The sequence below is a fragment of the Canis lupus genome, chromosome 23 (assembly GCF_003254725.2).
Source record: "Canis lupus dingo isolate Sandy chromosome 23, ASM325472v2, whole genome shotgun sequence".
NCBI classification, from domain to species: Eukaryota; Metazoa; Chordata; class Mammalia; order Carnivora; family Canidae; genus Canis; species Canis lupus.
In genome coordinates this window covers 32608830-32635212 of record NC_064265.1, presented here as the reverse complement: position 1 = coordinate 32635212, position 26383 = coordinate 32608830, and the positions used below count along the sequence as shown (strand labels likewise).

At 35.3% G+C, this 26383-nt stretch overlaps 1 protein-coding gene across 7 annotated transcripts in view; it reads right to left on the bottom strand.

Annotated features, from left to right (window-relative positions):
* Positions 1-26383, bottom strand: part of PPP2R3A (protein phosphatase 2 regulatory subunit B''alpha) — a 187994-nt gene that overhangs the window by 37552 nt on the left and 124059 nt on the right. For all 7 annotated transcript variants that reach the window (XM_035704779.2, XM_025448920.3, XM_025448918.3 and 4 more), the window contains 4 exons: positions 25703-25789; positions 21682-21838; positions 18708-18756; positions 17987-18076 (listed from right to left, as the gene is read on the bottom strand). In XM_035704779.2, the coding sequence (XP_035560672.1) occupies positions 17987-18076; positions 18708-18756; positions 21682-21838; positions 25703-25789 (383 nt within the window). The remainder of the gene's footprint in view (positions 1-17986; positions 18077-18707; positions 18757-21681; positions 21839-25702; positions 25790-26383) is intronic.

The following is a 26383-nucleotide window of genomic DNA, read 5'->3' as shown; positions in this document are numbered from 1 at the left end:
GATCCCAGGATTCCAGGATCATGACCTAAGCCAAAGGCACGCACTCCACCACTAAGCCACCCAGGCATCCCCAACAAGTGCCCTCCTTAATGCCCATTCCCCAATTACCCCATCCCCCTACTCACCCCTTCAGTAACCCTCAGTTTCTTTCCCATAGCTAAGAGTCTCTTGTGGTTTGTCTCCCTCTCTATGTTTATCTTATTTTCTTTTTCCTTCTCTTGCTCTATGTTCATCTGTTTTGTTTCTTAAATTCCACATAGGAGTGAAATCATACAGTATTTGTCCATCTCTGACTTATTTCACTTAGCATAATACCTTCTAGTTTCATCCACACTGTTACAAATGGCAACAACTCCATTCTTTTTGATGGCTGAGTAATATTCCACTGTGTGTATGTATACCACTTCTTTATTCATCTGTTGATAGACATTTGGGCTCTTTCCATCATTTGGCTATTGTAGACATTGCTGCTATAAACAATGGGGTGCATGTGCCCCTTCAAATCACTATTTTTGTATCCTTCAGATAAATACCTGGTAGTACAATTGCTGGGTGGTAGGATAGCTCTATTTTTAACTTTTTGAGGAACCTCCATACTGTTTTCCAGAATACCTACACCAATTTGCATTCCTACCAACAGTGCAAAAGGGTTCCCCTTTCTCCATATCCTCCCCAACATCTGTTGTTTCCTGACTTGTTCATTTTAGCCATTCTGACTGGTGTGAGGTGGTATCTCATTGTGGTTGTGATTTGTATTTTCCTGATGCCAAGTGATGTGGAGCATTTTTTCATTTGTCTGGTGGCCATGTATGTCTTCTTTGGAGAAATGTCTGTTAATGTCTTCTGCCCATTTCTTGATTGGATTATTTGTTCTTTGGGTGTTGCGTTTGATAAATTCTTTATAGAATTTGGATATAGCCCTTTATCTGGTAAGTCATTTGAGAATATTTTCTCCCATTCTGGAGATTGCCTTTTAGTTTTGTTGGTTGTTTACTTTGCTTGCAGAAGTTTGATCAAGTCCCAGTAGTTCATTTTTGCTTTTGTTTCCCTTGTCCTTGGAGATGTGTCTAGCAAGAAGTTGCCATGGCCAAGGTCAAAGAGGTTGCTCTTTGTGTCTTCTAGGATTTTGATGGATTCCTGTCTCACATTTAGGTCTTTCATCCATTTTGGGTCTATTTTTTGTGTATAGTGTAAGAAAATGGTCCAGTTTCATTCTTCTGCACATGGCTGTCCAATTTTCCCAACACCATTTGTTGTAGAGACTTTTTACCATTGAATATTCTTTCCTGCTGTGTCAAAGATCAGTTGAACATATATTTTGAGGGTCCATTCCTGGGTTCTCTAATCTATTCTACTGATCTCTGTGTCTATTTTTTTTTGCCAATACCATATTGTCTTGATTACTGCAGCTTTGTAATATGGTTTAAAGTCATAATTGTGATGCCTCCAGCTTTGGTTTTATTTTTCAAGACTACTTTGGCTATTCAGGGTCTTTTCTGGTTCCATACAAATTTTAGAATTGTTTGTTCCAGCTTTGTGAATAATGCTGATGGGTATTTTGATAGGGATTGCATTGAATGTATAGATTGCTTTGGGTAGAATAGACATTTTAATATTTGTTCTTCCAATCCATGAGCATGGAACATTTTTCCATTTCTTTATGTCATCTTCAATTTCTTTCAGAGTACAGATCCTTTGTGTCTTTGGTTAGGTTTATTCCTAGGTGTCTTACAGTTTTTGGTGTGATTATAAATGGGATCAATTCCTTTATTTCTCCTTCTGTTGCTTCATTTTTGCCATACATAGAAATGCAACAGATTTCTGTATGTTGATTTTGCCTTTCCTCATTTTTAAAAAAGATTTATTATTTTAGAAAAAGAGAGTGTGAGTGGGGATAGGGACAGAGGAAGATGCAGAGGGTGAGGGAGAATCTGTAGCAGACTCTCCACTGAGTGTGAAGCCTGATGTGGGGCTCAATCTTACAACCCTGAGATCATGATATGAGCCGAAATCAAGAGTTAGATGCTTAACCAACTGAGACTTCCAGGTGCCCCAGCATTTGCTCATTTTTAAATTTGTTGTTTTCTTGTTACTGAATTCATTCCTTACATATTTTGGATGTTGACTTTTTTTTAAATTTATTTATGATAGTCACAGAGAGAGAGAGAGAGAGAGGCAGAGACACAGGCAGAGGGAGAAGCAGGCTCCATGCACCGGGAGCCGGATGTGGGATTCGATCCCGGGTCTCCAGGATCGCGCCCTGGGCCAAAGGCAGGCGCCAAACCGCTGCGCCACCCAGGGATCCCCGGATGTTGACTTCTTATCAGATGTATGGTTTGCAAATATTTTGTCCCATTCTGTCGGTTGTTTTTACTCTTTACTTGATTGTTTCCTACTAGATGCTTTTTAGTTTGATAAGATCTCATTGTCTATTTTTGCTTTTTTTTTTAACCGGTGTTTTTGGGTCATATAAAAAAGAAAACAAATTGCACATACCAATGTCAAGAAGCTTGTTCTGTTTTCTTCTAGCAGTTTTAGTTTCAGACCTTATATTTCACTCGAGTTTTTTAAAAATGAAATAAGTGTCCAAGTTAATTTGTCTGCATGTAAATAACCAGTTTTCCCAGCATCCTTTATTGAAGAGATTTTCCATTCCTCATGTGTATTCATGGCACTGTTGTCAAAGGTCAACTGACCATAAATACATAGATCTATTTTATGGATAATCTATATTTTTGTTTTTATGCCAATACCATGCTTTTTTGATTAGTATAGCTTTGTAGTATATTTTGAAATTAGGTAGTGTGATGCCTCTGGCTTTGTTCTTGTTGCTCAAGATTGCTTTTGCACTTTGCAGTCTTTTGTGGTCCCAAATGAACTTTAGGTTTTGCCTACTTTTGCGAAAAATTGGAACGGTGAGAAGGACTGCATTGAATATGTAGACAGCTTTGGGTAGTATTTTAATAATATTAATTCTTCTAATCCATGAAGATGAGTTATCTTTCCATTTATTTGTTCAAATTCTTCAAATTCTTTCATCAAGATTTTATAATTTTCAGTGTATAGATCTTTGAACCCCTTGGTTAAATGTATTACTACATTTAAACAAAATTATTTGATGCTATTCTACATGAGATTGTTTTATCTTTTTCTAGATACCCAATTAGCATGTAGAAATGCAATCAATTTTCATAGGTTGATTTTTTATCCTGAAACTTCACTAAATTAGTTCATTAGTTCTAAGTTTTTTTTTTTTTTTTTTTGGTGGCCTTTAGGGTTTTATATATAAAATTGGCCCTTGAACAATATGGGTTTGAACTGCATGGGTCCACTTATACATGGATTTTTCTTGGTAAGTACAGTATGGTAAATGTATATTCTTATAATTTAAAAAAAAAAACTCTTTTCCCTCTAGCTTATTTCATTTAAAAATATAGTATAGGGATCCCTGGGTGGCACAGCGGTTTGGCGCCTGCCTTTGGCCCAGGGCGCGGCGCGATCCTGAAGATTCAGGATTGAGTCCCACGTCGGGCTCCCGGTGCATGGAGCCTGCTTCTCCCTCTGCCTGTGTCTCTGCCTCTCTCTCTCACTGTGTGCCTATCATAAGTAAATAAAAAAAAATTAAAAATATAGTATATAATACATGTAACATACAAATATGTGTTAACTATGTTACTGATAAAGGTGTGTCCTTGTCTGGCTTTGGTATAGGGTATTGCTGGCCTATTAAAATGAGTTTGGAAAAAAAAATAAAATGAGTTTGGGAGTGTTCTCTCCTCTTCAAATTTTGGGAAGCACTAGTATTTATTTTCCTTTACCAATGAAACCATCAGGTCTTGGGCTTTTCTTTTTTGGAAGGTTTTTGATTGCTGATTCTATCTCCTTACTCATTATTGGTCTGTACAGATATTCTATTTCTTCATGATCCAGTCTTAGTAGGGTCTATGTTTCTAGGAATTTTTCCATTCTTGTATGTTATCCAATTTGTTGGCGTATTAATATTCATAGTATCTTGTGATATTATTTCTGCGTAATCAATTGTAATATCTCCTCTTTCACTTAGAATTTATGAGTCTTCTCTTTTTCTTAGTCTAAGATTTGTCAATTTTATCTTTAAAAAAAAAACAACTCTTAGTTTCATAGATCTTTTCTACTGTTTTTCTAGTCTGCGTTTCATTTATTTCTGCTCTGATCTTTATTTATTCTTCCCTCTGCTAATTTTAGGTTTAGTGTGCTCTTTTTCTAGTTTCTTGAGGTGTAAATCTAGGTTATTTCAGATCTTTCTTTTTTTCTTTCTGCTTTTACTGAAAGAGAACTGCTTTTACTGAAAAAGAACTGCTTTTACTGCATCCCATAAATTTGATGTTTTGTTTCTATCTTCATTTGTCTCAAGATACTTTTTGATTTCCCTCTGATTTCTTCTTTGACTAATTGATCACGAGTGTTTCCACTTTCCAGATATTTGCAATTTTCCTCCTGCTACTGGTCTCTATTTTCATACCACTGTGGTTGGAAAAGATATTTGATATAATTCAATCTTAAATTTATTGACTTGTTTTGTGGCCTAACATATGATCTATCCTGAAACTTTCTGTGTGTGCTTGAATCAATGTGTATCTTGTTGCTGTTGGATGGAATGTTCTGTATGCCAATTAGGGCAACTTAGTCTGTAGTGCTGTTCAAGTCTCCTGTTTCCTAATTTTCTGTCTAGATGATCTATATCCATTGTTGCAAGTGGGCTACTGAGGTCCCTATTATTATACTGTTATTTCCCCAATCAATTCTGTTAATATTTACTTTATATACTTAGGTGATCCAATGTTGGGTGCATATATACTCACAATTATTGTATCCTCTTGATCATTATATAATCATTATGTAATGACCCTCTTTGTCTCTTGTGACAGTTTTTGACTTAAAGTCTATTTTGTCTGATATTAAGTAATGTCACCTTGCTCTTTTGGTTACCATTTGCATGGAAGATCTTTTTCCCATCCCTTCACTTTTAACATCTGTGTGTCCTTAAAGATAAAATGAGTCCCTAGTGTGCAGCATACTGTGGGATCTTGTTTTTTAATCCACTTAGCCACTCTGTTTTTCAATTGGCTATTTTGATCCAGTTACATTTAATTATTTATATATAAGGACTTACTACTGCCATTTTGTTAATTAGTTTTCACTACTGTGTAGTTCTCTTATTTCCTTTCTTGCTGTCATCCTTTGTCATTTGCTTATTTTTTTCTAATGGTATACTTTGATTCCTTTCACTTTATCTTTTGTGTATCTACTATAGGTTTCTTTTTGGTTAACATGAAGCTTACAATAAAACAAAGTGATAACAACCTATTTTAAGTTGTAATAACAACTTAAGTACAATTGCATACAAAATCTGTATGGTTTAACTTCTCCTTCCCCAACATTTTGTTATTGATGTCACAATGTATTTCTCTTCTCTAATGTACATCTAGCATCAAATTATTATAGTTATTTCTGATACTTTTGTCTTTTAACTTATATATCAGAGTTAAAAGTGATTTGTGCAATAACAATATAGCATTATTCTGTATTTTACTATATTCTTATTTTTCAATGAATTTTATACTTTCATATGTTTTCCTATTAGTTGGCATTCTTTCCTTTCAACTTGAAGAACTCTTTAGCATTTCTTATAATCCAGGTCTTCTGTGATGAACTCACACAGATCTTGTTTGAGAAAGTCTTTATATCCCCTTCATTTCTAAAGGATAGCCTTGCCAAGTATAGTGTTCTTGGATGGCACTTTTTACTTCTGGCACTTTAAATATATTATCTCACTATTTTCTGGTCCGGAAGGTAGTCTGCTAAGAAATTCACTGCTATGGATTCCCTTGTATGTGATGAATTGGTTTTCTCTTGCAGTTTTCAAAATTCTGTCTTTGACTTTGGAGAATTGGTTTATAATGTATCTTGGTGAATATCTCTTTATATTTTATGTTTGGGGGTTCCTTGGACTTCATGGATCCAGATGTTCATTTCCCTCTCCAGATTATAGATGAGTAACGTTTTCTGTCATTATTTCTTTAACTAGTTTTCTCCCTTTCCTTTATCTGTTCCTTCTGAGACTCCCATTAACGTGGATATTGTTTCTTTTAGTGGTGTCCCATAAGATTTCTAGGCTTTTTGCCCTCTTTTTCATTTTTTTCTTTTCCTTTTTCTGTCCTCTGGGTAATTTCAGTTGACCTGTCTTCATGCTCATTCTTTCTTTTGCTTGTTTCAGTCTGCTGGTGAAGCTGTCTGTGAAATTTCAGTGCAGTCATTGTGTTCTTCAGCCCTGCATATGGTTACTTTTGTTGCACTTCTCATTTTCTTCATGTATTGTTTCCCTGAGTTTGCTTAATTCTGTTTTTTCTTGAAGTTCACTGAGATTCTTTATGAGAATTATTTTGAATTGTCACGCAGTCTGCAGATTTCAGTTTATTTTGTTCTTTTGGTGGTGTCACAATCCTTTGGTTACTCATGATCCTTGTGACACTGCATTGGTGTCTCTGCATCTGAAGAAGCAGGCACCTCTTTCAGTCTTTTTTTTTTTTTTAATTTTATTTATTTACGATAGACACACAGTGAGAGAGAGAGAGAGAGAGAGAGAGAGAGAGAGGCAGAGACATAGGCAGAGGGAGAAGCAGGCTCCATGCACCAGGAGCCTGACGTGGGATTCGATCCCGGGTCTCCAGGATCGCACCCTGGGCCAAAGGCAGGCGCTAAACCGCTGCACCACCCAGGGATCCCCTCTTTCAGTCTTTAAAGAGATGTTAGGGAATTGTCAGGAATGCCCTTTAGCAGTGTGTGTTCAGAAATTCTGGGCAAGCTGTCTAATGGGATCTGTGGGTGAATTTGTGGCTGGAATCCTCAGGAGGCCCAGGTCTTCAGGTGAGAGGGCTTGGGGCTGGGTCTATCGGGGCTGACGTGGTAGTAACTGGGTCTTGAGCCTGAGTCTGCAAGGAGTGGTCTGCTGTTGGGATGGGTCTGTGATGCCAGAAGTATAGGTCTTCAGTGGTGGACCTGCAGCCTGGATTTCTTGAGGCTGGCCACTGTTGCGATCTACTGGATTTTGCTGGAGCCTGGGGAATCTCGGGGCTGATCTGGCACTGGGGCAAACTTGGGGCTGCAGGGGCCAACCAGTGCTGGACAAGTACGTAGAATGGGTCTGCAGTAGCCTGCTTGGAATCTGGAGTGGTGAGGTCTGGCTTGGTGCTGGAGTGAGCCTAGAGCCTAGAACCACAGGGATAGGTCTGGAGCCTGGGTCCATTGGGGTGACCTGGCATTGGGCTGGGCCTAGGGGATCGGTCCACTGATGCTACCCTGATGTTGGCGTTCACTGGGGAAGGCCTGTTTCCTTACCCATAGGGAGGGTGTTTCTTCATATTGGGCTGCCTGGGCTTTGGAGTGGGGTGATACAGGTAATATGAGATTTTCCTTTCTACTTCTTCATCTTTTCTTATTTCTGTGCTCCATCCAGGTGCTGCAATCTCTTACCTGGAATTCTTAGGTCTTGTGAAGGTATTTTTATGCACAGATAGTTGTTCAAGTTGATGTTTCTATGAGGAGACAAGCAATGGAAACTTCTATTCTGCCATGTAGCTGACATCAATCTCTTATAGCTAAATTTTAAAATTGCATATATGACTTGCATATTTAAATTTCCAGTATATTGGACTTTTTGGATGGGTTCTCTAATTTTCATAACTTGTCTATACTTTCTCTTGTTCCATCTTTTTTGTTCTTTCTATGAGGTTTATCTTCTAAAATTTTTGGTTTTTATTTCTATCAGTTTCGATTTCCCAGGATGCTGTTTTGGTTCCTTGAATGTTCCTTTTATAAAATGTATAATTCTGGGCAGCCCCGGTGGCACAGCGGTTTGGTGCTGCCTGCAGCCTGGGGCGTGATCCTGGAGACCCTGGATCGAGTCCTGCGTCAGGCTCTCTGCATGGAGCCTGCTTCTTCCTCTGTGTCTCTGCCTCTCATTCTCTCTCTATGTCTCTATAAATAAATAAACAAAATCTTAAAAAAAAATAAAATGTATAATTCTGTTCATGTTCTGTGAATGTAATTTCTTCTATTATATATAGTGTCTTCTTATTGGTGCTATAGGTTTCTTTTCCCTGAGGTTATCTGATTCATCCATGTTCTTTCCCCCTTCTATTTGTTTGGTCTCTACCTTTTATGTAAGAGGTTTTACTTAGTGTTTAAAGATCCTTTGTTTCTTGATCATATTTAAGAGTAGATGCTAAAAACCTGACTGGAAGTTCTGATCTATAGGTTCCTTTACTATAAAATAATTAGGTTGGGTTCTTTCCTAGCAAATGATCCAATGTCAAATGTTCAAGGTCTTTATTATTGGGTTGATCAGATTCTTCAGAAAAGCATCTTTTATTCACCTGCATAGAGGTTCAGAACAGGTTGCCTGGATTCTGTAGGTTGAGTGAGGAATGAAGACTGGGCATCTCAGCATTCAGTATGCATATACTCATTTATTCTGTTTTCAATATAGTACCCATACCTTCAGCTGTGCTCCCCAGTCTAGAGGCCCTCTATTTTATACTCTCAGGAAATAAAGTACCAGTCTTCTACCTGAGCAGAGATGATCCTGGAGGTTAATCATTTGTTCAAATAAATTTTCTATAAAATGTTCTGGTTTTTATTTTTTACCTTTATTCCACCCACCCACTTCCATGGTCCTCCAAGTTCTGAATGTTTGGAGGTTTTATTCTGGGATATACCCAGAAACTGGTATATCCAGTTGCTTCTTGGTTTTTATCTTTGTTAATTTGTGATTCAGGTAGTCTGCTAAGTTTATGTACTTTCAGTTTCCAAATATTTATCTCTTTTCCTTTGTTAATAACAAATTTATTTTATTCTTTTCTTAAAAATTTTAAAAGTAATCTCTATACCCAATGTGAGGCTTAAACTCATGACCTTGAGATCAAGAGTTGATCTACTGAATGAGCCAGTCAAGCACTCTATGAATTTATTCTTTACCAAAAATTTCTTCACTGTCAGTTTAGTATAATTTCAAGAGAGACTAAAAGTGATTAAATTGCTATCTTCAATAAATAAATAAATAAATAAATAAATAAATAAATAACTATCTTCACTCAGTAGGTTATTCACACTGTATTATGGATGCTTTATCATTTAGCATTGTCACCTGGAGTAGCAAATTTAGGTGTGTCATGAATGAATCACAAAATATGAAGCCAATTGCATTAACTGGTGATAGGAACAAATAAATATTTTCTAAAAACCTATTGACCTCTGGGGGCAAGTAAAACTCAAGATAAGGTTCTAGGATACTCTTGGTTAACTTATTTGCAGTCCTTGAGGCATATTAAGAACCTCCATATATTTAATAGTTTTAAAAAATATCTTTTGAGGAAAAAAGGTGAACTTAACTAAGTTGTGATTATTATTTTCAAGTAAGTCACACTAAAATCTATGTGTACCTTTATTCAGAGAGAGAAATTTTCTAGTATCACAACAGATTAAATATTTAATACTTGCAGAGTTCTGATAAAACTATTTTTAAAAGTTATATCAGCTTAATGTTTAATGTTACCATTATAGAACAGAGGAGACATTCATTGGCTCAATGAACATATGGTAATAGTTTGGCTGTGGTGAGATCTAGTCATATCACACTCTACTTTGAGTTTTATAAGTTTCAAAAGAATACTACCCCACTTTGAAATATTTCCTGATTATGAGAAAAACCTTGAAGAGATCTCATGAGCAGAGGGCTACAATAAATGTGGCAATATGTGGTTGTTATACCACTGTATCACAACTTTTTTAGTAATAATGTTTTGTGTAGTACAAATAGGGATAGTAGACTGTCCTTTGACTAGTCTCTAAGGTTTCTTTAGCCTTTAAATTCCTTATTATCTGTCTTTAGATAATAAACACTAGGACAATAGGAAGAAGGCAACTCTTGGTTTTGACAAGCACCTAATGGGACTGAAGTGAAAGGCAAGTTATTTTACTGAGAAGTATAAACTACTTTAGTCAGTTGCATTTTAAATTAAGAACTAAGATAAAAGGGTCTATACAATAAAGAAGCTAAAGCATACACTTTAATAAGTCTTTGTAATTCATATGAGATAAGGCCAGAAGGTGAAGAGACAAATATATTGCCTTGATATTTGCCAGAGTCACATGACAGCTGCTCTTAAATATTGCTCTTTTTAATAAAAGGATCAATGTACAAAAGAAAGATGTTTTTAGGCCTAGAACTAGAAAAATGAAACAAGATACCTTTAGTAGACAGTTATTTGTCCCTGAAAGTTTAGAAGCAGGGGCTGGCTGGCTAGTTAAACACATACAAGAGGACATGTTCAGAGGGGAATTTTTTATTGGAAATACTAGGTACTTTCTAAAATTTTTCTTTCCAATGTAGATTTTTTTTCCTTACCAAAGGTAGTATTTTCTGAGTCTAGAAGTAATGACTATTTGTTGCCAGAAAACAGAAAAGCACACAAAAGGAATGACTATCCACAGAGAACTAGTGCTAAATTTTTACTATATTTGCCACTAGTTTTATTGGTTTTAAAGCATAATAATGTTCATGACAAATAGTACTTTTACAACCGTAGACATAAACAAGATTAATTCTTGACCTTGGGCTGAATGAAGTAAAGTTCTAGACTAAACATTTCTGACCCGTGATAATTCCTATAAGCTACTGAAGAAGTTAAGTTCTAGGAAACTCCATTATTGCTTAGAGATTAGCTAAATATATATTCCTTTGAATGATTACTATAAATATTTTAGCACCTGTAACTTCAAAGGCACTGGCCTACTTCCCTCAGACATAAAGATGAATGAGATAGTTGCTGATAAAAACACCTAGTCAGAAGACCAAGATAGAAGCAGAATGTGATTACAAAACAACAACAACATAGAGTTTGATTTTGATGTATAGACATTTCTCTTATTACTTTAAACAGTGAGGCTTAATTGTCTTCTGCTCACATTCTGCTTTAGTAAGGCACCATGAGGCACTGACAATACACACACTGGGTGCCTAGTAAGTGCCAACAGAAGCCATGGAAACATCTCAAGTCAAAATTAGAAGGTTTTTTTTTTTTTTTTTCCTCCATGATTGGCCTCATTTTTTAGTCTCTTACACAATAAGGAATTTCAGGACACCAAGAGAACTCTCTTTTAAGGGATTCCATTGCCTAGCTAAGATACACATGCAAACATGCTCTCATCTAACAGACCATATGTCATAGTGATAAAGAGCCCAGGATTTGGAGTCATACAGACCTGGATTTGAATCCAAGCTTGGTCACTTACTAGGTTGTATAATCTTTCAGAGCTTCTGTTTCCTTTAAATGTAAAATGGAACCACTAAATTGATAGTGATATGAGGATTAAAAAAGCCATTGCATATGAAACACTTGTCATCTGGCCAATATAAAGCCTCAACAATATGTCAGCTTATTAAATAGGAGAAAGGCAATATGCAAGGCAGAAATGGGACCCAAAAGAAACCTCTCCCCCCACCTCCACCCACCAAAATCTCTGTTGGTGATGTTCCTTTATGTAGAGATCCATAACTGGATCTCAAGATATGAAAAGTTGACCTGAGGAGTTCTGCTTATAGTAATGATGAATTAAATATTTTGGATTAACCCACCCACTGACAAAATCTGTAGGAAAAATACTGTTTAAAGGCAGTGGACTAAATTAGCAGGATAGTGAAGAATTATCTGGATAGTTCCAGATTTAGAAGGAAATCCAGAGAGGAGGAGCCTAGCATTTGGGACCATCTTTCCTTTGAGGAATCTGCTGATTCAGGAAGAGGGGGCCTGAGAGTTTGAGAAGATACATAAGCTTTGATTTTGCTATTATTTTGTTAATGATTTTTGGGTCTTTGTGAGGGATGTTGGGCTATAGTTTTATTTATTTTTTGTATGTGTTTGGTTTTGGTATAAAAGTAATACTGGCATCATAAAATAAGTTGGGAATTGTTCCCTCTTTTTTTATTTTCTGGAAGAAGCAGTGTAGAATTTGGTATTTCATCTTCAACAAATGTTTGGAAGACCACAACAGTGAAATTATCTGAGCTAACAGATTTATTTTTTCAGAAGGTTGTTAACTTGAATTCAGTATTCACATTAATACAATATGTTGTCTTTTGTGACTGGTGTCTTTTTTTTTTTTAATTTAAAAAAAATTTATTTATGATAGACATAGAGGGAGAGAGAGAGAGGCAGAGACACAGGAGGAAGGAGAAGCAGGCTTCATGCAGAAGCCCAACGTGGGACTTGATCCCAGGTCTCTAGGATCACGACCCGGGCTGCAGGCAGCGCTAAACCGCTGTGCCACCGGGGCTGCCCGTGACTGGTGTCTTTTAAATTTGCATAATGCTTTCAAGATTCAACCATATTTTGGTATGCATCAGTACTTCATTTTTTTAACTGCCGAATTTTTGGTTATATGGATATATCACATTTGTTTATTATCCCTCCATTAGCTGATGGATACTTGGGGTTTTCCTATCTTTTGGCTATTATAATACTGCTATGAACAAAGGTGTCCAAGTTTTTGAATGAATGTTTTCATTTCTCTTGGATATCTTCCTAGGAGTAGTACTGCTGGGTCTTTAACTCTCTGAGTTAAAGTCAGAGTGTTTTCCATATTGGCTGCAGCATATTACATTACCACTGGCAGCACATGAAAGTTTTTTACATTCTTGTCAATACTTGTTATTATCTGACTTTTTGATTATAGCTCTTATTGGGTGTGATGTGATATCTATCTTATTGTGGTTTAGATTTGTATTTCCCTGATGACTAATGATATCAAGAATCTTGTTATAGGCTTATTGGCCATGTATATATCTTCTTTGGAGAGATGCCTATTTAGATATTTTGCTCATTTTAATATTAATCTGTTATTGAGTTGTATTATTTATATATTCTACATACAAGTTATTTGTCAGATCTACAAATATCTATAAATATTTTCTCCCACGCTATGGTTGTCTTCTTGCTTTCTTGATGTTGTCTTTTGAAGTATGAAGGATTTTAATTTTTTTGAAATTGATTTCATCCATTTCTTTTTTTGTCTATGCTTTTGGTGTCCTATCTAAGAAACCACAGTCATAAAAATTACTCCTATGTTTTCTTCTAAAAGTTTTATAGTTTTAGTTCTTATATTTAGGTCTGTAATCTACTTGAGCTAATTTTTCTGTATGATGTGAGGTAGGGATCCAAATTCATTTTGCGTATCAATATCCAACTCTCAGTACCATTTCTTAAAATAAATTTTTATTTATTTATTTATTTTTTCACCCATTTGAATTATCTTGGCATGCTTGTTGAAAATCAACTAGCCATAAATATGACTATTTATTTACTTCTGGATTCCTATTCAACTCTTTGTCTACATGTTGATCTTCACACCAGTATCACATTGTCTTGTTTACATTAGCTTTGCATATTTGGTATCAGTAAGTGTGAGTCCTATGCTTTTGCTTTCTCTCAAGATTGTTTTGGCTAACTCTGTAGTTCTATATGAATTCAGAATTCAGCTTTTTTATTTCTACAAAAACAACAACAACAAAAAGTAGCTGGGATTTTCTTAGGAGTTTCTTTGAATCTACAAATCTATTTGTGGAGTATCCATTCTAACTTTTTTTTTTTTTAAGATTTTATCTATTTATTCATGATAGACATAGAGAGAGAGAGGGGCAGAGACACAGGCAGAGGGAGAAGCAGGCTCCATGCAGAGAGCCCGACACGGGACTCGATCCCCGGACTCCAGGATCACGCCCTGGGCCAAAGGCAGGTGCTAAACTGCTGAGCCACCCAGGAATCCCCCATTCCAACTATTTTAAACCTACTGATGCATGAACATGGGATGCCTTGATTTCATTTAGATCTTCCTTAATTTCTTTCAACAATGTTGAGTAGTACTGGCCTTGTAGAATGAATCTGAGAGTGTTCTTTACTCTTTTATTCTTTGGAAGTTTGTAAAAAGAAATGTTATTTTTTCAGGTATAGAATTTAGTAATTCATCACTAACATACAACACACAGTGCTCATCACAAGTGCACTCTGTAATCCCCAGGACATTTTTGATGCCCACCTCCCCCTTCCAGTAACCATCAGTTTGCTCTCTACAGTTAAGAGTGTTTCTTAGTCTGCCTCTCCCCTGTGCCCTGCCCCCATGTTCATTTGTTTTGTTTCTAAAAATGTTTGGTAGCCTTTTCCAGCAAAGCCATCTCAGCCTGGGATTATTTTTCCTATCCAGAGTTTTTATTTCATCTTGAACCAGTGTCCCTCTAGGAATTTGCTCATTTTGTCTAAATTATGTAATTTGTTAGTATAAAGTTGTTATATATGTAAATTCTTTTTATTGTTGTAAGGTCAGCATTCATGTTACTTCTTTTATTATAACCTTAATAATTGAATGCTGTCTCTTTTTTTCTTGATCAGTGTAGCTAAGGCCCTATTAATCTTTTAAAAAAAATCTGACTTTTGATTCCATTGATTTTCTCGCTTGTTTTTCTATTCTCTAATTTACCCACTTCAATCTTTCTTCTTCCCTTGTGTTTGCTATGCTTAAATTTGCTCTTTCCCCCCCCAGTGTCTTAAAGTAGAAGGTTAGCTCATTGATTTATTTCTTGTTTTTTAGTATATGCGTTTATAGCTATACACTTCTCTTAGCACTGTATGTATTATAGCCCATGAGTTTTGGCATACTGTATTTCCATTTTCATTCATCTTGAAGTTTTGGTACTTTTTCCTTCATTTTCATTCATTTCACATGATTTCCTTTGATGTATTCTTCTTTTATCCATTGGTTATTTAAGCAGTGTGTTCTTTCTACATGTTTGTAAATTCCCAAATTCCTAGCTGTTATTGTTAATTTTATTCCATTATGGTCAGAGAATATGTTTTGTATGGTTTTACTTTTTATAATTATTGAGGCTCTTTTATGGCCTGCTCTATGTCCTATCCTGGAGAATATTCCATGTGTACTTGAGAAGAATATATATTCTACTATTCTTAGGTGGAGTGTTCTATAGATATGTTAGGTCTTTTTGGTTTATAGTTTTGTTTGTAGTGTTGTTCATGACTTCTGTTACCTTGTTGATCTTCTTCCTCGTTATTCATCCATCACTGAAAGTAGGGTATGTAAGTCTTCAACTACTATTGTTGAATTTTTTCAATTCTGCCAGTTTTGTTTCATGTATTTTAGAGTTCAATGTTGTTAGGTGCATATGTGTTTGTAACTGTGGTGTCTTCCTGTTGGACATTTTACATGATAAAATTTCTTCTTCATCCTCTAGTAACTATTTTTGTATTAAAGTCTACAATCTCTGATATTTATAAAGTCACTCCAAGTTTCTTATGGTTTTTGTTTGCATGACATATCTTTATATTTCCTTTTCACTTTTTCTCCCTTTTAAATCTTTAAATCTAATATTTCTCATGTAGATAGCATATAATTATATATTTTTTTAAAATCCAGTCGTCTGAAAATCTCTACCTTTCAAAGAAATGTTTAATCCATCCATTCACGTTTATAAATTGTTATTATTGATATAGTTGGACCTTTGCCTGCCATTTTACTATTTGTTTTCTGTCTTGTCATTCTTCTCTGTTTCTCCTTTACTGCTTTCTTTAACATTATTTTCTAAGTGTAACATTCTAATTCTTTAATGATTTTTTTTGCTATATAGTTTTGAGTTAATTTTCTAGTGGTTGCTCTAGGGTCTTGCCATGTACATTTTTAACTTCCTAGAATCTACTTCAGATTTGTACTTAATGCCAGTGAGATACTGAAATGTTATTCCTATGTAACTCTTTTCCTTCTTCCCTCCTTTTGTGCTATTATTATACATATTACATCTATATATATTACAAACCCAAAACTACTCTCTCCTAATTATTACTTTATATAATTTATGTTTTCTAAAGATGCTGAGAGACGAAAAGATAACAAGTACATGTTCACAGAGTTTGTTATTCATGTTCTTCATTACCATTTCTAGTTCTCTTCACTTGTCCTTGTGGGATAATAGGGGTTCCAGAAGGAGGAAATCATGGATGAGAATTACCTGAGGAAAGCTTTTTCATAATTGAGGAAATATGAGAAATAAAAGATTGAGATTGAGAGGATTAATAGAACACTGAAAAAGATTGGAAAACGCATAGTCTTCATATCTTTGGAAATTTAGGTGATGTAACTGAAACAACTGAAACTTTCAAAATAATGGACTAATGACAAATTATAAAGATGCATACTTACTGGCATGGAAATGTACTGTTATGTGAAAAAATGTGTTACAAATTTATATAGTATTGATATCATTTAGTATATCTTTTGATGCAGGGAGAAAGAGAGGAGGAGGGAAAAGAGAAGGAGAAAGGGTGGGGAGGGAGGGAAAGGGAGAAGGAGTAGAAGGATATATACCAATGCTAAATATGGGTCATGGAATTATGAATGAATTTCATAAGGTTTTTGACTATATTTTATATTTTTAAGATAGTTAAAATATGTATTTGTCATAAAACAATAAAAAAACTAACCCAGCAGAAATGAGCAAAAGACTTGAAAAGCAACTTGCCTAAAATGAAATAAAACTGGCTGAATATGTATGAAAAAAATTCAGCCTCATTAGTAATCAAAGAAATGCAAAGTAAAATAATACTGATTTTTTAATTTATCAAATTGGAAACTATTTTTAAGCAGATAATATTCAATTTTAGTAGGGTTATAGGAAATATGCTCAGTACCTTGTTGATAAAAGTATAAAATTATACAATTTTTCTAAAGAGCAACTTAAGAATTTTTATAAATGCCCTTAAAAATGTGTATACCCTTTTAACCTAACAATTCCATTTGGGGGAGTTTATCTTAATGAGAAAAGTAGTGGATGTTAAAACTACTTAGCTGTAATTATTGTTTTGGAAAGCATTCCATAAAAATTTTAGAATGTATGGTAATTAAGACTTAATCCAATGGTACTAATCTAAATGTCCAAGAAGTATGTAAAAATATAAGAGACTGTATAATATATACCAACTTTTAATAATGTCTTATTCTAAATGTTAGAATTATTATTAAAATTTATTTCTTCTGCTTATCTATGTTTTCTAAAGTGTCTATAATGGGCAATAAAATATTCTTTGAAATGGAAAACAAAGTTATTTAAAAATAATCTAATAGGCTGCCTAAGAAATAGCTTAGTTTTATTTCTACTTTATTGATTCCAAACCATATATCCAACATTTAGATAACTTTTAGAATCAACATGTAGACAGCTGAGTCAGTTATACTAGCAGGCATCACAGACTGTAGCCTCTCCATTCCTTGGTACTAAGCACAAACTATGTGCTGGGCACTGTGTTAACACAAGCTGGGAATAAATAGAAAAGAGGGACCAACAGTTTTGGCTTAAACAAGAGACTAGTTGCAAGAGACAGATGTGTATGTTCATGATCACAAATCAAGGTATGTTTGAGAGTACAAAGGAAAGGGAGAGATGATTCTAATTTATCAGTCACTCACAATTTGCTTCTTTCCCTTTCCCATTTACTACTGAACCATGAAGATCATAAAACAATGAAAACTCACAATATGTATTCCCACATTCTGTATAAAGGCTTACTATCCTGCTTAACCCCCAGGGCCAGCTCACATGTCACTTCACCTTTGTTTCTGGGGGTAAAAACACTTCTCTTGATATGCTGTGACTATGGATTCAATCTGAGGAGGCAGAGACTAAGTCTAATTCATCTTGGTATTCCTAGGTCAAGATGGCATCTATTGAGTATACATCATGACTTTTTCAAGCTTTCTTTAAGTGTTTTAACATTCCTGGCAAAGGAAACTTAGAAGTCATACCTGGCTGAATCACTAAACTCTTGTCTCTGAAACTAATAATATAGTATATGCTAACTGATTTTAAATTAAAAAAAAAAAAAAGTCATACCTGGTTGGGTTCCTTTTGTCTTCCTCAGAGATCAAAAACCAAACAAAATCTGCATAGCTCATTCTTCCCTCTTTCTGCACTGTTTTACCCCTGAAGAAAACACAGGGTTATAAAGTTTCCTGAGCAATTACTCAGATAAATTTAGTAGGATGACAGACTAAGAAATAAAGCAATATCTTTCTTTGGAAATTCAGTCAAAGAAAAATTAGAAGGCTGGAAACCTTATAAAGAGCATCCCTTCCATTGCCTATATTGTTTGCAAAGGCCTAGAGGGTGAAAACAGAAGACATTTGTGCAGGTGTGAAGAAAGAAGTCTGGTTTCCAATTTGAATGCAAATAATCACCAGGTTCAAATACTGTTACCTATATTAAGGTAAAGGGATAATGCCCATAAATTAAAGAATTACTACTACTGTCTTGTATGAAGCTGTGGTATGCAGGAAACCATGCTAAAATGCGCTTGTGATAGTGCTACCTGTAATTCATTTTTTTTTAATAAGATTTATTTATTTGAGAAAGAGAAAGAGCACGAACAGGAGGAGGGGCAGAGGGAGAGGGAGAAGCAGACTCCCCAGTGAGCAGGAAGTCCAACATGGGCTCAATCCCAGGACCCTAAGATCATGACCTGAGCCAAAGGCAGATGCTTAACCAACTGAGCCACCAGGTGGCTTCCAGGTACCCTACCTGGAATTCATTTTTAAACTCAAATGCTTTTTCTTACCTTGTTACTGCCCCAGAGAATATCCTTTCAATAATTCTGTTTGATGAAGCTAAAGGTAAACAAGAGGTATGAGGCTAGTTAGAAACATGTTCTATAAAGACAATCCTTTTGGCAAATTTATTTTCAATAGCAACAAGCTAAAACATCTTCCTTAATGAGAAGTTATGAGTATTTAAATTTTTACCTATGTATAATTTACATTTCTCAAAGTAAGAATTTAAGGTGGCATAATCAATCAATCAATCAATCAATCATTAGAAAAAGAACAGGTAAATGATTATGCCTGATAGCTGGGATATATTAATGTAGTTGAGTGCCAAGTTAGTTCTGAACATCGTGACGGCTAAGACAAAAATGTATAGAATTTGTACTGATCTTGTTAGCCAAGAAGACAACTTTTCCTCTAAAACAAGACAAATTTTATCCTGGCATGAAATTTAAGGGGAACTAAATAAAATAAGAGTATTAAAAAAAAAAAGAAATTTAAGGGGAACTGATCAGCAGCTCCTAATATAAGGGACTCTGAGTGAAATGATAGAGAATGCTATCAAGTATAATTTTATAGAAGATACCTAAACATACCACAAATAAACTTTTCTTATATTCTTATTCCATAAAAGTCTAGGACATAACATAATTTTGAGAAATTCCATCAGTAACTTTTATTCAGAGAGAGAGAGAGGGAGAGAGAGAGAATTTTATCTTAAGATAGTATATTGCGGAAAAAAAAAAAAAGATAGGATATTGCGCTTTTGATGACAGATCATAGAGAATCCATAGCAGTGTAGGCCATTGTTGGTTTAAAATTACCAAAGGCTTTAGTTTTAACAAAAGGATATGCCAATAGATCTCAGACCTAGGGATTTGGTGAGGAAAGGAATCTATTCTTTTAAGAAGTGCTCAAGGCAATGGCATGTACACTACAATTTCAAAACAAGTTGATGAGGTCACTTGAGAGTTAGTAGCTACCAGCATCTAATTCTTTTGCACAGAGTTAGGTAGAGTCAACCTGAAGGTAAAATTAGTTTAGCTGAAGTTGTTGGGAATACGTGTGTCAGGATGGCCATGCCTGGCCATAAAGCTTATAATAAGGACTCTCTATACTTTGTTGAATATTAGTTTACAGGGCTAATTATTTGTACTATATAGACAAATAGAGGGCTGTACAGTAAAGACATGGATATTTAATTTCAAAGCTGAAGTCTTTTAAATTTGGAAGGTTTAGCCTATAATTGAAGATAATGTCCGATTTCGGACAGGTTGGTGGATTGGCAATTATGTAGTCTCAGTGACCCCTTCACCATGTAGGTCTAGTTGCCTAGTTTTCTAGACTTCAACACTTTAACATGCCTCTACTAAGTTGTTATGTGTGTATATATACAATATTTTGGGACTTAGAATTATGGTACATCAGCTAGAGAGATTGCTTTAGAGCCTATAAGGTTTTACATGACCTCGTGTTACATAGATGATCTGGCCACTGGTGATTAGAAAGTGCAGAGCTAATAAATCTGACCTGATACACCTGTGAGTATTTCCATTTTTATGCTATTCTGGTGACAGGAAGGTTATGACAACTTGAAGAAGGGAAGTATAGTACTAAAATGCTTGTTTACCAAATAAGTACATTTGAGTATTTTCTCTTGCTACCTAGTTGGCACCTGAGAACTGAGAGGTAGAACTCTTTCTTATATATGGAAAGTTCTATGAAACTTGACACCATATGGAATGAGCCTTTCTTTCATTTTAAAAGATTTTTTAAAAGATTTTATTTATTTATTCATGAGACACAGAGAGAGAGGCAGAGACAGAGGCAGAGGGAGAAGCAGGCTCCATGCAGGGAGCCCAATGTGGGACCCGATGTGGGACCCGAACTGGGACTCCAGGATCACGCCCTGAGCTGAAGGCAGGCACCAAACTGCTGAGCCACCCAGGGATCCCTTAAAAGATATTTTATTTAAATTCAGGTTGCCAACATACAGTATAACACCCAGTGCTCAGATCATCATGTGCCCTCCTGAATGCCCATCACCCATTTACCCCATCCCCCCACCCAGATCCCCCTTTGCAACTCTTTGTTTCGTAGAATTAGGAGCCTCTCATGGCTTGTCTTCCTCTCTAATTTTTCCTCACTCAGTTTCCCTCCTTTCCCTTATGGTCCATTTCACTATTTATTAGAATGAACCTTTTCTTAAGATGTAAACAGTTAATCCACACATATATCAAATAAGAGAAGTGAAACTCAATACATTTGTTTAAGATTTGTACTCTGCTATATCTAAAAGGCTAAAGGCTAATTAAAAAAAATCAGCAGTTCCTGAGGAGATATTTAAGAATAGAAGAGGGATGATATTATGAGAAAAGAATGAGCCAATGTATTTTGGTGCTTGGTGAAGAATATTAAATCATCAGGTAATAGGTTCTAAGTTTACTACTGGTAAAAATGAAGCAAAAGGGATAATATCATGTGATATGTAATTTTTTTGCTTTCTGATAAAAGAAAAATTCATCTGCAGGGAAAATACTTAACTCTGGAACTAAATTCCAAAACATAAGTTTTTAGGAGTCCTGGAAAACACTGACATTTTCAGTGTTTAGAAACATTTTCATCCGTGGCTGTTTATAAACACTTAAAATGGGAAATTTATAAGGGTGTATACCCATTCTCTTTCAAATAAACTTTACATAGGTACAGATCTTCTTCATCATTAGAAAATAAACGTCACTATAAAAACTCACCAATTAATCAAAACAAAGACTCTAATTGTTTACATACTGTAAGTCTCTTCTATACTTGCCTTCTAAATAAAAAATTGACACCTTTACCTTTTCCCACATAAAAATTCTTGGCTCTTTAAAGAGGACTTGATTAGATAAAGAATTTAAGAAATGAGAATCTCTCATTCATATAACAATTCATATAACTCTTGCCTTCTTCAAAACAGTTAAGTCTTACCATCTCTAAAACACTTACCCTGGTCATTGTATCGAGATAAATCGGCCTGGCTGATGTAGAGGTCATGATCACTATCTAGTTCCCAGAATTTACAATAAATAACATAGAAATGTTCATAGGAGAAGTAATCTGTGATTTGGTTTATATCTTCCTCTTCTTCCAAAAGGGCTAGAGTCTGAAATAGTATGAAGAGAAGGATTAGTTCATTTTTAAATTATGAAAATCAGCTTTGGCCATTTTGCAGTCTAGTAAAGTTTTATTTTATTTTTATTTTTAAAAATAATTTATTTATTTATTCATGAGAGAGAGAGAGAGAGAGAGAGAGAGAGAGAGGCAGAGACACAGGCAGAGAGGGAGAAGCAGGCTCCATGCAGGGAGACTGATGTGGGACTCGATCCTGGGACTCCAGGATCACGCCCTGGACCAAAGGCAGGCGCTAAACCACTGAGCCACTCAGGGATCCCCTAAAATTTTATTTTAAATTGAATTAAAATTTTTGGTTTTGGTACCAAACTAGGAATTTAGCAGCCTCTTCTGACCTTTAATCAAATGATCAATCTATAAGCATTTACGAGTTCTGTATTATGCTTATTAGCAAAGGGCTTCAGATACAGTGGAGGATTTAAAAGCACAGAAAGGGAAGGACTGCTACCAAGGAGACTGTAGCCCATCAGAGGTCCCCAGACTAGCAAGCTAGAACAATTAGACAAAAGGCTGAATTACATGATCATAAACTGACACTGCTTTTAACTTTCCACAATTAGGGAGAGTGGGCATCTATTCTATTATGTAGAGTGGAAATCCACATATAGGGTTTGGTTGTGTAATGAGATCAAGTTTACGACGAAGATGACTTATGTATAGCATTGTGCTGATGTGTGATAGCCTGGCATAGAAGGTATGGGGGATGGAGCTACAGGGCCCTGAGCTGGAAGTACACCTGGGTCTCCCCTGACTCACTGTGTGCCCCCATGGGAAACATCAGAATCAGTAATTCTGAACCCAGAATTCTTACAGTTCTTATAATTATAAGTGGGCAGGTAAATGAAGATGTTTTCAGAAATGAAAAATTCAGAAAGAAAGATAAAAGAAGCTATTAAAAAACTTCAGAAATAGAGTAAGCAAAATGAAATGGCAGAAATCAGATCAGACATATCAACAATCACAGTAAAGATAAATGAATTAAGTCTCCATATTAAAGTATTTTCAGATTGAATATAAAAACCAACCCTCCCAAACATATCTAGGTATATGCTGTCATAAGAGATAAATCTAAAATAAAAATTTAAAGGAGGTCTTTTTTTTTTTAAAAAAAGGACAAATAAATACTAGCTAAATCTTAACAGAAAGAAAACATGTCAACATTATTAGAAAATAAAATGAAATTCAAGGTGAAAAACATTATAAAGGACAAAGGTGATTATTTCATAATATAAATAAATTATTTCAATAAAAAATTATGTGCCAAAATGTAAATACTGGGAAACCAATATTGTCTTGGCAAGTTGAGAATATAAATTATTAAATGATAGCAAAACTTCTTAAAGAAAGATTGTGTTGCCAGTAAAAGTTATAAAGAATACAGAGAAACAAAGGAAAACCATAATGTGGTAAAGGCAAAATACAGGATATAACATTATGCACACTAAGAACTCTGTAAAATCCTAAAATCTGTACATATATGAGACTAGAAAAACATATACAAAAATGCTATTAGTTGTATTAGGGTGATGAAATATGATTTTTCTTCTGTTTTCCAAACATGGCTTGTAATGTTTTGTTTTATAAACTGCTCTTTAACATGTATAAAGCAGAATATGTACAATAAAACAAATCTTGAGGGGCACCTGGGTGGCTCAGTGGTTGAGCATCTGCCTTCAGCTCAGGTTGTGACCTGCTGAGATCGAGTCCCACATCAGGTTCCCTGCAGGAAGCCTGCTTCTCCCTCTGCCTATGTCTCTGCCCCTCTCTCTGTGTCTCTTATGAATTAATAAATAAAAACTCTTTAAAAAAATAAAATAAATCTTGAAAGGAGCTCTCATTTTCACCTACTGGATTATCATAAAATGAAAAAGACTAGTAACTTTGCTGTTGGTGAATGTGTAAGTATGAACAAGTACAGGTTTTTAGGAGGCTAAGTTGGCAGGATCTATGAAATTGAATGCACCCGGCTGGCTCAGTCGGTGGAGCATGCAAATCTTGATCTCAGGGTTGTGGTTTTTAGCCCCATGTTGGGTGTAGAAATTACTTAAAAAATAAAAAATCTTAAAAAAAAAAACACCCTGAAAATGCACATACCATCTGATCCAGGATTTTCCCCTCCAGTAGTCTATTCTAGGAAAATTCTTACCCATATACACACAGGAGGAAAGCACAAGGATGTTCACTGCATCATTACAAATAGGAAAACCATGAAAATGACTTACACTTCCTCTATAAGGGATTATGTAATTTAGTTATGGTAGAGCCATGCCACAGATTATGCAGCAGCTAAAAGAATGAGAGAGATTTATATGCATGGAAATGAAAAGAATGTTAAGATATGCTGTTAGTGAAAAAACCCAAAATTAACAGAATGATCTCATATATTAAAAAAAAAAAAAGCAGCCATACAGAATAAAACTGTTTACTCCATGTAGCATACAAGGGAATAAAATCACAGAATATATGGATGGGTTACCTCTGGGAAAGGGAATGAAATGGCAGGGTGAGGAGATAGTGACTTCTGCTGATTATTCCAGTTATGTTCCTGTTATCTGAATGCATTATGAGCATATAAATCATGAGCATACATTTGTGAATAATTCTCTAATAGGAAGAGTAGAAGGGTAGGAAAGAGGGGAAACAATTAAATCCTGTTCTAGGAAGACACTAAGTTCGGGCACTTACTCGCTATGTGCTCTTATAAATCATTCAACCATATCTGCGCCTCAAATTTTACCATCAGTTAAAAAACAGGGATTATAATAATGCCAAAAACTTATAATCTCTGATATGCTTCAGGAATGTGAAGGATTGCCATTCTTAAGGTGTAAGGCCTCTTTTATGGAATTATTGCCATCTCAACCCATCCCATGTTACCTACTGAGAGAGGCAGGCACTAGGTGTTCCATAAATATTAACAATGACTGTGATGATTACTATTCATTTTAGAATAAAAAAGGTTTGTATATGGATTATGGGCTGCTAATTTTGCAAGTCTTCATTACTTTGTCCCAGATAAATACAGGGAAAAATAAAGAGTACATAAGGTTGTATTATTAGCCTAAGCTTCATTTAGTATGACTCATTGAAAATAAAATATTTCCTTTCCTTTCAAGTATGAACAATTCTTCCTTTAGGTTAATGGCAGCCTAAACAACAAGGCATGAAGATTACCTCAATAAAAAGCTCCCACTAGTGGTCAATACTTTCTCTCTCATTTGGTAAAAATGAATAAATTAATTGAATGAAATGTATTCTTTCTTAAAAGGACTTTTTAGTATTTTTCTCCACTCCAGTAGGAGCTGAATAAAGAGTCGCTGCTGAAAGGATCAAGCTGAAATTCCTTTATTCCTTTCGAAAGACCTTTCCTAACCCAGCCCATCTCACCCCTCGGGCCGTATCATTGGTCACTCTCTGCAGAGCCTCTGGCCACTTTAGACTATGCTCTTAGACTGCCCACCCTCTCATGCTTCTGAGCCTTTGCTTATGCTATTCCTCTATCTGGAATCTCCTAATTTTTGATTTTGATAAACTTCTGACATCCTCCAAGTCAAGATTACATGTCAGTCCTTCTGTGAGGCCTTCTCTGTATATTTGTTATGCACTTCTGTGGAAATTTTCGTCAGGTGTGCACTTTTCTTTTAGTCTGTCTGCCTTGCTATAAAAATCTCTTGTTATTCATCTTTGTTCTCCCCAACACATCCCAGATATCTGAAATGCTTAATGACTGAAAGTAGCGGAAATACTTTGCATACAATAAGCACTCAAATACTTGTTAAATGAAGTAAGATTATTTAATTTGCTCTTTATATATGAATTTCAATGAGAGACATACTTGCAAAAAGTTGCTTTTTCTTATCTCTGTCGAAGTTATTTTTCCACTCCAAGATCTGTTGACTGTGTAGAATATTCTCTGAATAACCTGGTTCCACAAAAGGAAAACAAACCAAATAAAAACACTGAAGATATCTATTACTTCACCAAAGGCCATTTTATGAATGTATCTTGAACCAAGCTATGTTTTGGTTTTCTGATTATGTCAAGTGTAATTTCTAATAAAAACTAATACCGTATTTTAAAATCTATACCTGTGTCCCCTATAATTCTAAGAAGAATAAAAAGATATTCTTTGCTCATGAGCCTGCATTTCCCAGCTACTACATGTCACTTTGTTTACCTCTCATCTTATACAGTGATTCAAGCAGTGCTTATTGGGCTGGATGTTCTGGAAAGGCAAATGAGGAGGGAAACACACAGTGAGTTGGCTTAACAACTGGTGGGTCATAAGAATGGCTGCTAACATAGTGCAATTCAAGGGGGCATTATTCTGGCTATTATAGCCTTACTCACTGGATTCTTTTTTTTTTTTTTTTACTCACTGGATTCTTAAAGACTTCTAGTCTTCCAGACTCTTTCTGGAAACTCAAATACACCTGGGATAACTCATATACTGAGTCCTAACAGAATGAGCAATTCTGGAATCAGCTAGTGTTCTAAAGACTTTAACAACAGATGT